This window comes from Alexandromys fortis, unplaced genomic scaffold (genome assembly GCF_014885135.2).
Source record: "Alexandromys fortis isolate MF-2015 unplaced genomic scaffold, M_Fortis_MF-2015_v1.1 scaffold_50, whole genome shotgun sequence".
Classification (NCBI taxonomy): domain Eukaryota; kingdom Metazoa; phylum Chordata; class Mammalia; order Rodentia; family Cricetidae; genus Alexandromys; species Alexandromys fortis.
The window spans coordinates 10,324,023-10,337,214 of record NW_026067932.1 but is presented as its reverse complement, the minus strand read 5'-3'; the positions used below and the strand labels follow the sequence as shown (position 1 = coordinate 10,337,214).

General features: G+C 51.8%; 1 protein-coding gene and 1 pseudogene across 1 annotated transcript; both read left to right on the top strand.

Annotated features, from left to right (window-relative positions):
• The first annotated feature begins 374 nt into the window (after window positions 1-374).
• Window positions 375-8,376, top strand: Ckap4 (cytoskeleton associated protein 4). Its single transcript, XM_050145786.1, has 2 exons — window positions 375-952; window positions 5,946-8,376. Exons 1-2 carry the CDS (start codon window positions 521-523, stop codon window positions 7,245-7,247), a joined length of 1,734 nt encoding a protein of 577 aa, XP_050001743.1. The 5' UTR covers window positions 375-520; the 3' UTR covers window positions 7,248-8,376.
• Window positions 8,377-8,480: 104 nt separating this feature from the next.
• LOC126503822 (calcium-binding protein 39-like) lies at window positions 8,481-12,458 on the top strand (annotated as a pseudogene).
• Window positions 12,459-13,192: the final 734 nt, after the last annotated feature.

Here is a 13,192-nt window from a genome sequence, read left to right as displayed (position 1 = left end):
TCACCATAGGCAAGAGGGGCGTTGGGTCCCCACCCTCCAGAGCCCGTAGCCTAGTGGAGTTCAAGTGGGGCCCAAGTGGGGCTCACCCTCAGCACAGCGCTCAGGGTCAGCCCCGCTGACTCCACTCGAGGGTAGTTCGGGCACTAGGAGGCCACCCCAGCAGCCGCACCCAGCCTCGCCCAGCCCGGCCCCACCCGCCCTTCCACCCTCCCTCCCTTCCTCCCTCGGTGGGGTCGCGGCGAAGGGAGGAGGGGCGGCGGCCGGCTTGCGTGGCAGGCTCTCCGGCTGGGCTTGGCCTCCCTTCCCGGGAGGCGGGGTCGGCGCCGCGGCGGCGGCTGCGGAGCCAGGCCCCCTCCTCCTTCCCGGCCGGCCTCTTTGCTCGCCGCCCCACGCTCCGGGCCGCTCCGACGCCGCCGCGTCCGCGTGCTGCCAGCGCTGCCCCCGCGGGAGCCGGAGCCAGCGTTCCGGGCCGTGCACTCCACTTGCCCCGCTCGCCCATCCCGCCGCCACCGCCGCCGCCATGCCCTCGGCCAAACAAAGGGGCTCCAAGGGCGGCCACGGCGCCGCCAGCCCCTCGGACAAGGGCGCCCACCCGTCGGGCGGTGCGGATGACGTGGCGAAGAAGCCGCCGCCGGCGCCGCAGCAGCCGCAGCCTCCGGCGCCGCATCCGCCGCAGCAGCACCCGCAGAATCAGGCGCACCGGGGCGGCCACCGCGCCCGATCCTCGGCCGCCTCCTCCACCGCCGCCGCCGCGTCCTCGGCGTCCTGCTCGCGCAGGCTTGGCCGGCTGTTCAACTTTCTCTTCTACCTCGCGCTGGTGGCGGCGGCCGCCTTCTCTGGTTGGTGTGTCCATCATGTCCTGGAGGAGGTCCAGCAGGTCCGGCGCGGCCACCAGGACTTCTCCCGTGAGAGGGACGAGCTGGGCCAGAGCTTGCAGGGCGTCGAGCAGAAGGTGGGTACCCCAGCTTTGGTCGGGTCGGGACCCCACTCCTGTCCTCCTTGAAGGGGCCCTCGTCCTTTCCTGCCTAGGCCCTGTGGCTAGCCGTGGGACCCCAGATCCCTAGAAGCTAGGGTGGCCCCAAACCCGCTTTGTTAATGATCCTGGAGAGGGACGGGTCAGGCTGCGAGGATGGCCAGACCATCGAGGGAGGGTGGGCCAAGGGCCTGTCACAGGACATTAGCTGTGACCTGTAAGGAAGCAGGCAGGCTCCACGGAGCCCATTCTTTTTGCATTAGGAACCGCTGAGTGGGCAGAGTTGCCTGAAAAGGAAGCTGGAAGGGAAGCCAGCGCATCCCTGGAAGCCTTTGGTCAAGGCTTCACCTCGGTTCTGCCAGTGGGAGTCATCCGAGCCAGTTTTTAATAGACCCAGAGCTCTGGGGGAGGGAAAAACTGGTGAGCTTAGTCATTAGCTAAGTTCAGATGAAATGGTGTCTATCCTTAGCCGGGCCAATGGGCCCGTGTGGGGGCCTTTGAAGTAGCCTACTCCAGCTTGAGAGGAAACGCAAGGCCAAAGTTATCAGGTCACATTTATGGGATGTGCAGATTCGTGTATTTTATTTTCCAATCCGTAGAGTTAACCCTGGAGGGAGGAAGGGAGGACTCACAGTTCCGATTCCATTTTCCAGATCAGAATATTGAGGTTCAGAGACATAAAGTGAGTTGACTAAGATCCCAGTTGACTGAGTTACAGACTGTCTAAGAAAGTCTGGGCCCACCATGTGATGAAAAACCCCTAGCTAGCTGTTTCAGGAATGGCTGTACCCAACTCCCAGGACAAAATTGCTTAGCTTCCACACTTCCAGCACGAGGGTAACCCCCTTTCCTCCCATGTCCCCCCAATCCCCGCCCCCACCATCCTACACCATCTCCTTGCTCAATGAAACTCAGTTGCTGGACGGAAACAAAAAATCCCGCCACTTCTGAGCCCGGAACCACCGCCTCCTTTTCCCAGCATGCTGCTTGCTCTGCCAAGTCCCTAGTTTTGTTGAGTGTGCAGCGCTAGGAATTTCCTCCGTAGACGAGAAGAGCAACCAGAGTGAGTCAGCCTGTGAAGTGGTGCAGGCCAAGGGAGGTGACTTCTGAGGGAGTCGAGTAGGCAATTCTGCTGTGCATGCGGAATCTCGGAGCACCCTAAAGACACAGACACCCTGCAGGTCGCCAGCTCCTGCTTCCCCGCTTCCATCCACCCACCTGCTCATCAGTCATAATATTTATCGAAGCCTGATAGTTGTTGCATGGCAGTGTGTGGGCCCTGGGGAGGATATGGAGGAGAACAGGGCACAGAGCAAGCGTGTAAAGAGACACGCTAAGTAGGTGTGAGTTGGTGGGTGACTTGCACACGCTTTGGGAAGGAAGAACTTGCGAAACTAACCTGGGTCTGACGGTGGGTGGAGCCGTCAGAACCGTTGGGAGGGGGACTCTGTAAAGAGCTTACAGGTAAGGGGACAAACTTGAACACGCCTGGAAGGCAGAAGGTGGCTAGCCTTTCTGTGACAGAGCGACACTCAGGAAATACAGAAATTGGACATGGAGGCCCACATGGAGGATGTCTTGAATCCAGGTTGGAGAAACTGGGTATTTCCTGTGCTGCCTGTCTCTCGGTTGGTCCCCTCCCCCTTCCCTGTAGTTAATAATTGTTGTCACCTTCTTCCCTGGGCCTCAGTTTCTCATTCTGGTGCCATCAAGATTTGAAAGACGGGGCTGGGGGAGGAGATGCAGGGATGGCCCCGTCAGTAGGGTTTGCTATGAAAGCATTAGGACTTGAGTTTAGCTTCTTAGGACCCGTGTAAAAAGCCTGGCCTGGCAGTCCGCACGGAGAAGGCACAGACGGGAAGATAGCTCTGGAGTTCACTAGCCAGCCAGGCCAGCCAAATCAGCGCGCTTCAGCTCTGGTAAGAGACCCTGTGCCAAAGAGTAAGGTGAAGAGCCCTGTCAACATCTGGCCTCCACACGTATGTACGTCCATGTCCTGCAGCGCATTCACACGCACATGCAAGCACAGACTTTGCAGGAATCTTCACGGCTCCAAAGCTGTTGAAGCAGTGACCTCCCTAGGAAAGAGGTAATGGTGTTACCAGTCTGCTTTTCAGGCATCGTGTACATGAGTGGCTATACCACAGGACCACAAGAAGTCCAGAGCTTCAGTTCATGTGGGCGGGTCAGCCACAGCCCTAGATAAACCCCCAATGCCCTGGTCCATCTCAAGGTTCTCTAAAGCAATAGCAGGGGTGGCTCAGGCTGGTAGGAGCAGGTTGTTGAGAGGATGGGCTATTTGTAGGGAGTGAGTCTCTATTTGGGTTTTATCGTTTCTCATGTTGGGTCTGTGAAGAAGAGCCAGGGCTTGCTTTCGGTGGTGGCAACCCTCTAGGCATCTTTGGGAATAGTTCAGCTCCTAAAATTAGACGTTTTGGGATTCTGCTGCTTCCACCTACCTCACGGTGGACATCTCACGCATTCCAGAAGAGCAGGCATCAACACATATTGTTATGAACTCTGCACGAAGACAAACAACCTACAGTGCCCTCAATAGGGGAGACGCTGGCTTCCTTTGGGGGTTGGGAATGGTTTCTGATCCAAATCACTTCCTAGCCTTCTGTAAAGAGCCAACCTGGGATTAAATAGGAGCCAGGCCCATCCAAACTTTATCAGGCATTGCTCTGAATTCCCTCATTCTTTGGCCCATTGAGAAAACACGGAGAGTGGCCCTGCCATGTTGCAGGTGCTGGGCTCACCCACTCATGCTTCTATTTTAAGTGCTGTGCTTAGAACAGGAAGGCATTGTGATTTACTAACCTAGTTTTAGAGGTCACCTCTCTCTCCTGCCTTCTCTCCGTTTTTTTTTTTTTTTTTTTTTTTTTTGGTTTTTCGAGACAGGGTTTCTCCGTGGTTTTGGAGCCTGTCCTGGAACTAGCTCTTGTAGACCAGGCTGGTCTCGAACTCTCCGTATTCTGTATGTCTCAGGTTGTATTTGGCTGGGGAGGGAAATTGTCTACTTTCTGGAGCCCTTGAGAACCCCATTCTAATCTATCTTTAAAAAAAAACCTCAGACGTGGGACGTGAATATGAGTTTAGTTCCTAGAGCGTGGGGGGCGCGCTCTGTGGCTAGGGTATCCTGCGTGCATCCTTGCTGTGCTCTTAGCTTCTCCTCATCTTTTGGCGTTGAGTGGAAGGTACTGCTAGGACTTCCCTGAGTGTTTGAGGAGTTTAGGATAAAGCCTTGAGCATCCAAGAGTTAGGCACAGTTAAGCGCTTTATGTGTTCAAACTCACTTAGTTCTCACGGTGACAATACTGAGTCAGGTATGAGGTTCTTTATCTTAATTACTTTTTTTTTTTTTTGTAAGATAGCCTCTCTGTGTAGCCTCGGATGTCCTTGAACTTCTGACCTTTTTACTTCCACCTCAGAGGCATAGGCTACCAGACCCAATTTATTAAGTACTTGGGCTTGAATCTAGGAGCTTGTGAAGGCTTCTAGTAGTCTACCAGCTAAGCTATATGCCCAGTCCCAGCCCGTGTGTGTGTGTGTGTGTGTGTGTGTGTGTGTTTACCCGATTTCACACTCTTGCACTGTTTTTAAATCGAGAGAACAACCCCCCTCAAGATTTACTTTTGTTCTGTGTGTTTGGTGTTGTGTCCGCATGTGTGTATGTGTGCATGCTTGGTGCCTGAGGAGGCCAGAAGAGGATATCAGATCCTGTGGAACTAGAGTTACAGACATTGTGAGCAGCCTTGTGATTGCAGGGGAATTAAGCCGAGAACTTCTGGAAGAACAGACAGTTCTCTTAACCCCTGAGCCATCTCTCCAGCCCCTGACAACTCTTAAATTTAGTTTAATCTAGAATATCTGTCTTCCTCCCTTTTTACAAATACATTTAATAGTTGACTATTAATGACATTATTTATCCCGCAGACCCCTCGACACTGGGTTTATCTGGTAATAACCTCATGGCATCATAACGAGTCTCTGTTTCATGTTCCAGAAATGGGGAGTTGGGCCACACTGCTGGCCTTCTAATTCTTTCCTTATATTCACAGCCCCCCCCAAATTCACAGGTGCTACATCAGGATAAGGCCTACCCTTTTGATCAGCACAGCCGCTCAGTGTGTTAGGCAGGCTTGGCTTGTTAGGAGGCCTGCACTGTGCCTCATTCAGAGTGGAGTCCCTGTAGAATGGGTGTGTAGCAGCAAAGGTCACAGCGTGTTCACAAAAGCCAGAGAGCCCTAAGGAATCTTCCGGCCCGCTGCTTGTGTTTTCAAATGAGGTCACTGAGACGTCCAGGGAGGACCTGACGTCCAGGGAGGACAGTGGCTCGCCAAAAACCACACAGCTGGATGTGGTTGGCATCGACCTGGACTTGGTCTCTGTGCTCTGTGCCTCAGGCTCTTTCCTAAGAAAATGTGTGATGCTCAGTTGCAGGAGCTACAAAGCCAACCCTAAAATAGTAGCGGGAGGGAAAAGAGAATAGGAGACCGAAAATGCTGATTGACCCAAACTAGAAAGCTCAAGAGTAGACTCGCAGGTTTAGCTGTCTTCTGGGACTGAGTTACGTCTTCAGAATGGGATCTGGCCTTGTTTCAGCTGTCTCCCTGCGTGTTGTCTTGATTGATGGGTGGGTGTTGACCATTCATTACTGGGGGCTGGTCTGAGCAGCTCCAGGCCTCCCTCATCCAGTGGGAAAAGGTGCTGCCCACCTCATCAGCCTGCCTAGCTCTTGTCCTTCCCTGGCTCGCCATGTTGGCTGAGAGGTAGGCAATGAGAGAGGCAGATGGACCTTGTTGCCTGGTCGGGTTGGGTAATGAGTCTCCTTGTTACCACGGCAACCACCACACAACCACCTTTGGAAGGAGAGTGCTGATGGGGAGAATACAACAGAGTGCAGAAAAGAATGGGTATACAGACACCCCAGAAACTGTTCTCTGTGGCTAACATCTGGATTCGCTCGTAGGTACAGTCTCTGCAAGCCACGTTTGGGACTTTTGAGTCCATCCTGAGGAGCTCGCAGCATAAACAGGACCTCACAGAGAAAGCCGTGAAGGAAGGGGAGAGCGAGATCAACCGTATCAGCGAGGTCCTACAGAAGCTGCAGAACGAGATTCTCAAAGACCTGTCGGATGGAATTCACGTGGTAAAGGACGCCCGAGAGCGCGACTTCACGTCCTTGGAGAACACGGTCGAGGAGCGCCTGACGGAGCTCACCAAGTCCATCAATGACAACATCGCCATCTTCACCGACGTGCAGAAGAGGGGCCAGAAGGAAATAAATGACGTCAAGATGAAGGTTGCCTCCTTGGAAGAGTCTAAGGGTGAGCGCAGTCAGGACCTGAAAATTCTGGAGAAAGCCCTGAAGGAGGTACAGGCCTCTGTGAAGTCCAGGGAGAGGGACATTGAAGCCCTGCAGAGTTCCCTTCGGACCATGGAGTCTGATGTCTACACAGAGGTCCGGGAGCTAGTGAGCCTCAAGCAGGAACAACAGGCGTTCAAGCAGGCGGCCGACTCAGAACGTCTGGCTTTGGAGGCCCTCACAGAGAAGCTTCTGCGGTCTGAAGAGTCCTCCTCCCGCCTCCCAGAGGATATCAGGAGACTGGAAGGGGAGCTGCAGCAGCTGAAGGCCCAGGCCCATGGGGCAGAGGAGGCCATCGTCTTTAAAGACTCCAAAGCGGTAGATGAACTCCAGAGGCAGATTGAGGGCCTAGGTGCCAGGCTCCAGTATGTGGAGGACGGTGTGTACTCTATGCAGGTGGCTTCTGCACGCCACACCGAGAGTCTGGAGTCGCTCCTGTCCAAGAGCCAGGAGTACGAGCAGCGTCTGGCTATGCTGCAGGATCAGCTGGAAAGCCTGGGGTCCTCCTCCGATCTGGCCAGTACAGTGAGGAGCCTGGGGGAGGCCCAGCTGACCATGGCCAGCGACGTGAAGGAGCTGCAACACAGCGTGGGCGAACTCCCCTGCGCTGTGGAGTCGCTGCAAGAACAGGTGCGCTCCCTGCTCAGCCAGGACCAAGCCCAGGCCACGCCTCCCCAGGACTTCCTAGACAGGCTTTCCTCCCTGGACAGCCTGAAATCCTCCGTGAGCCAGGTGGAGTCGGACTTGAAAATGCTCAGAACTGCCGTGGACAGTTTGGTTGCCTACTCTGTCAAAATTGAAAGAAATGAGAACAATTTGGAGTCGGCCAAGGGCTTGCTGGATGACCTGAGGAATGACCTCGATAGGCTGTTTGTGAAAGTAGAAAAGATTCATGAAAAGATCTAGATGAACTTGCTGCGTGTGCAGGGCACGGATTTATAGTCCGGTTTCTTACGACCAAAAACAAAACGAAAAACAATTATTGTTTCCTGCCAGGCGCCCTCCTGCCAGCCTGTTGCCCCTCCCGCCACGGGAAGCAGTAGACACGTGTTCTGTGCCCGGTTAATTTATGCGCAGTTATTGCCACTCACCTTTGGTTCCTGAAATCCTGTTTCTGCTTTTGGTTTGGCTTCCTAGAGGCCCAGCCCTGTGCAGAAATGGTGACTTTTAGGGGGAATGTGTCTACTGTTAGGGAGAGGACAATGGCTTTAACTGGGGATTAACAGGGAACAGATTAACCTAAAAAAAAAGAAAAAAAAAAAAGAAATCCTGTCTGGCTGACCGATTTATAGTAAAACACAGCAACAACAGAAATGGGGTGGGCAGGCATTTTTCTTTTTAATTGTCTTTAAGGAAAATCAATTTTTTTTAATACGCCCGGCCAGAGTTTTTATGTCTCTTGTCTTCCACTTATAAGTGGTAAAATCTCATAGATGTGAGCTCTGAAGGCAAGGAGGAGAAAGCCCCCAGAGCCTTCTGCTTGAGGGTCACTCTCAGAGGTGCGGTCCCTTTCCGATTCTGGCTCTAGCCATAGCAAAGGTAACTATGCAAACTCAGAAGGTTCCAAACATGAAAAACGGCACCCTGAGGCCCAGGGCCCTTCTGTTTCTGGTGACCCACCTGCGTCAGCACATTTGGAGGGGTAACCAGGTGAGTTTGGAGTCCTAGAGGAGACACCTTTGTGTTGTGGTGTCTGAGCTGTACTTTCTCCCTGGGAGATGGGGGACCAGATCCTGTATTTTGTCACAGTATTCCTGAAGAGGGCTCCGATGCCTGGCCCCATCTGTCAGCGAGGATCACGTGTACTGCATCTTGTCATTGCTCTTGGCGGTACCCTTGCCCCTTGGGCTGTTTTGTCTCTGGCTGCCTTGCCCTTCCCATTCCCCACCCCACCCCTCAGAAAAAAAGGAAAAAATTTTTAAAAAAAGAAAAAGCTACAAAGAAAAACAAGGTTTGTTAGTTTACTGTGAAATGAACTGTACGGCTTATTTACAGTATTTTTAATTCTTAATAAACCCTTGAGCTTTGTTATGAATTCAGCGGTGATGATGTATTCCATCGGCGGGAAGTACTCGGGATTAGAAGATCGATAGATTTTTTTCCATTCCGAGGCGTTTTAAAATGTAAAGCTTTTAAAAAAGAGTTGCTATCTGGGGGAGGTGGTGTGTGCCATGGCACACGTGTGAATGTCAGGGGTCGCAGCCTGTCAGGCTCTGCTGCCCCGGGTTTGTATGTTCTGTCGGCCTCTAAAAAGGTCGGTTTCTAGCTATTGCTGATATCACAACATGACACCCTTTAGCCTTTTCCTCAGGGAAGGGGGTGAGGGCCTAAGAGACCAGCACCTGTCTTTGTATGACTTCCTAGCTGGTTCTAGTGTGTAGTCAGGGTGAGCCACTGTCTTAGATGTATCTTAGGTGGCTGATGCACCCCTGGGCATTTCCTGCGGACCCCTGGTTTCCCATCTGCCACCTAATAAAACAGATGTTGCTTATTTTGTACCTGTGTGTAAGCATGGGTAGTATATGTGCTGCCGGAGATAGCTGGAGAAATGGCTCAGCAGTTAAGAGCACTGCCTGCTCTTCCAAAGGTTCTGAGCTCAGTTCCCAGCAACCACTTGGTGGCTCACAACCATCTGCAGTGAGATCTGGCGCCCTCTTGAGGAAGAGACCTGGTCAGTCATCCTCATCAACTTAGACCCTAAAACCCAGTATGGACAAGTTCAACACAACCACAGGGGACTTGGAGGCTGAAGCTCAGTAGAGAGCCATGTCTTGGGGGAGCTTTGATGATGTCTTCATCTCTGTGGTACACAGTGGTGCCTCAGTTTGACCCCAGCTGCCTGGTATCTTCAGATGTCTGGATCTTGTCCCGCTGCCACCCACAGCCTGACAGTGATGCCAGGCAAGCCCATCTTCTCTTTTCCCTCATCAGCATCAGATGATACAGTTCAGACCATTGGCTCTCACATCCTAAGATGAATACACCAGGAAACTATCCACACAAAGCTGGAGAGAGCACTCAGTCAATAAATTGCTTGCAGCCCATGCCTGAGGACCTGGATTTGGATCCCCAGCCCTCTTATGAAAAAGCTGGGTTAAGGGAATCTTCCAGGAATCCACAAGGACGACCCTAGCTAAGACTCCTAGCAAGAGTGGAGAGGGTTCCAGGACTGGCCTTCTGTAATCAGATTGATGACTACCCTGAGTGTTGTCATCAGAGAGCCTTCATCCAGTAACTGATGGAAGCAGATGCAGAGATCCACAGCCAAGCTCTGGGCCAAGTCCTGGGAGTCCTGTTGAAGAGAGGGATGAGGGATTGTAAGAGCCGGGCACCTGCAGATTCTGGACAGACAGGGAACCTCCTTGGGACCAACCTAGGCCTCTGCATGTAAACGGGGAACCAGGGATCCTCACAGCACTTAAGCCAAAGCTTAGGTATTACCTGCTTCCCACTTCTTTCCTTCCTGTGTTGGCCAGTTTAATGTCAACTTGGCACAAATTAGAGTCATCAGAGAGAAGGGGGTCTCAGTTGAGAAACTACCTCCATAAGATCCAGCTGTAGGCATTTTCTTAATTAGTGATTGATGGGTGAGGGCCCAGCCCATTGTGGGTGGTGCCACCTCTGATGGTGGTCCGGGGTTCTATAAGAAAGTGGACTGAGCGAAGCTGAGGTGATCTCATAGGCGAAGGCAGTACTGGGCCTTAAAGGCAGGGCTGCAGCTAGACCCAGCGCAGTAGCGCTGGGGGGCCACCGCGGGAGCCCGTTGCCAGGAGCAGCTGCGTCGCCGGGGATCCCGAGGTGGTGACGACACGGAGAGGGAGCTCCCTGGCCCCGCCCAGCCCCATCTCGCAGGTAGAGCGCAGTGGAAGACTTTGGTGCTGCCTTCATGCGGTTCCCGTTTGGAAAGTCTCACAAATCTCCAGCAGATATTGTGAAGAACTCGAAGGAGAGCTTTGCAGTTTTGGAAAAGCAAGACATTTCTGACAAAAAAAGCAGAAAAAGCTACCAAAAATGCTTCCAGGAAGTTGGTTGCTTTGAAAAAGATTCTGTACGCAAGCCTCAGGCAGAAGCAGTAGCTCAGCTGGCTCAGAACTGTACAGTAGTGGACTTAGCACACCGGTGGCTGATCTACAGCTCGTTGGCTTTGAGGGCAAAAAAGACGTGGCTCAAATTTTCAACACTATTCTCAGAAGGCAAATTGGTGCGAGAACTCCTCCTGTTGAATGCATTTGCACCCAACAATATTTTGTTCATGTTATCGGAAGGGTGTGAGTCTCCAGAAATAACTTTTGTTTGTGGGATAATGTTAAGAGAACGCACCAGACACGAGCCACTTGCAAAAAATCATTTTGTGGTTGGAACAGTTTTACTATTTCTTCAGGTACGTTGAAGTGTCAATATTTGACATAGTTTCAGAAGCATTTGCTACATTCAAGGATTTACTCACAAGACATAAATTGCTCAGTGCAGATTTTTTTGGGAACAGCATTATGACAGAGTTTTTAGTGAATATGAGAAGCTACTTCATTCAGAGAGTTATGTGACAAACAGGTGGTCACTGCAGCTTTTTGGTGAACTGTTGTTAGACACAACTTCACGATCATGACAAAATCCATCGGCAAACCTGAGAACCTCAAGCTAATGGTGACCGTCCTTCAAGATGAGAGCCGAAAAATCCGGTTTAATGCCTTTCATGTGTTCAAGGTGTTTGTGGCCAACCCCAACAAGACACAGCCTATTCTAGACATTCTCCTCGTGAACCAGGCCAAACTCATTGAGTTCCTCAGCAAGTTTCAGAACGACAGGACGGAGGATGAGCAGTCAACCAAACAGATCAGGGATTTGAAGAGACCAGCTCAGCAAGAAGCCTAATTGCTAATAAACACCCGCAATATCCCTTCCAACTGCAGCACTTGCTGTTAGCTGCTCAGTATCAGACACTCTCGTCGATTCACGGGGAACGTCACTGCCGATCTGCTGCTTAGTGAACGGTTTTCACTTTACCTTTCTGTTTTTCAGGCTAGGTTGGAGAACGTAGCTGCTGCTGCCTACAGATTAGCGCACACATGGTCTTCCCCTTGATCTGTGTCATTCTCCTTCTGCTACAGGAATTCTGAACATGGCTGGGTTCACGAAGGCGTGAAAGTGGTCTAGGGAAAAGGTGTTGATGTCATCAGTTGATGTCATCAGCTGACACCGCTCATTGCCTCTCCTCTTTGCAGATCTCTGCAGTGTGGCACTGGTACGCCTGGCATCCCAGAGCCAGATCATCCACCGTCGCCAGAGGAACGTGGTGTGCACAGGGATTTTTTTGGAGATCAGAGGGGAACTGTATCCAGAGTGATCTTTGGGGATGATAAAGTTGACGTGCAAATAAATTGATACTGAAACTTAGCAGCTTCTCAAATGTGGAACGTCATAAGGTCATAAGAACACCACTCTGCTGGACATGGAGGAGACTTTCGAGAGACAGCGAGACAGATGGGTTGCTGCCTTCACTGTGATCTTGGTCCAGTGGGGAGACAGGAGCTAAGTCAGGAAATGGCTGAATAGAAATGGCATCGTGGCCTGTGCTGTGGGGACAGGAATAGCCTCCTCGCTGGCCTTCCTGTCTCCGGCTTGTCTTTGCTTGGGGACACCCCACACGGATGACGAGCACAGTCTTTCCCAGTACAAGTCTGTTTGTCCTTCCCCACTAAATCTTCCATGCCTGCCTTTGGCTGCACGGATGACTGGACTGCAGTATGGCTCAGAAGCAGGTTTTTCTCTCGCTGGCTTCTGCCGTCAGCCCGCTCTTCTGGGAACTCAGCCTGTGGCTGGTTTCCTGCACCCTTGTTGGGACACCTTCCACTCCTTTGTACCTTCCTCCTTTCCCAACCACCCTCTCAGCCCCTAAACCCTATGTTGACTTGAATTGCTTCACCCAGAGTTGCACACCCCAAGCTTCTGTTTAGACGTTCTTCCCGCTGTGTTGCGATGGCTTGTAGGGCTGCCTTGTTGTCGAATGGTACCCCCCCTCCACGTCTGGTAGGCCTGTCTGTCTTTCACCTCTCTATCTACAGACAAGTTGTCAAGCTTGGTCCCAGGAGTTATCAAGATGTAACACTTCCAGCTGGGTGGTGGTGGTGGCGGCGCACACACCTTTAATCCCAGCCCTTGGGAGTCAGAGGCAGGTGGATCTCTGTGAGTTTGAGACAAGCCTGGTCTACAGAGTGAGTTCCTAGGACAGCCAGAGCTACACAGATAAACCCTGTCTCAAAAAACCAAACACAACAACAACAGTAACAACAATAACAAAACCCCCACTACCAATGCAAAAACAACAAAACAAAACAAAACCAGTAATAATCCTTTCTGAGTACTGATTACGCTAGTCATTCTCTAGAGGCTTTACCACAGCCATAGGGTAGCACTATGATTAACACCCCTTTCACAGCTGAAGAAGGCCCCAAAGGGGTTAAGTAACTTGTTCAAAGGATTTCCCGGTCATGGTAAGTGGTAAACCACTCCCCCCACACACACCAAAGTTTTATTATGAAAATAGGAAGCTGAAAATAATAATTCACTCATCAGATAGCAATATGTCTTCATTATTCCACCTTAAAAAGGAACACATTTTTATTTAGATCTCTCTGTGTGTGCATACCACATGGTCAGGTGCCTTCAGAGGCCAGAAGGGGTCAGATTCCCTGCAGTTGGGGTTATGGGTGGCTGTGAACTGTCCACTGTGGGTGCTAGGAACTGACCTCAGGTCTCCTGTAAGAGCACCAAGTGCTCTCAACAGCTGAATTAGCTCTCCGGCCCTTAAGTATCCCCATGATCCTTTTTGTATGTGAGGAAAATTCCCCAAT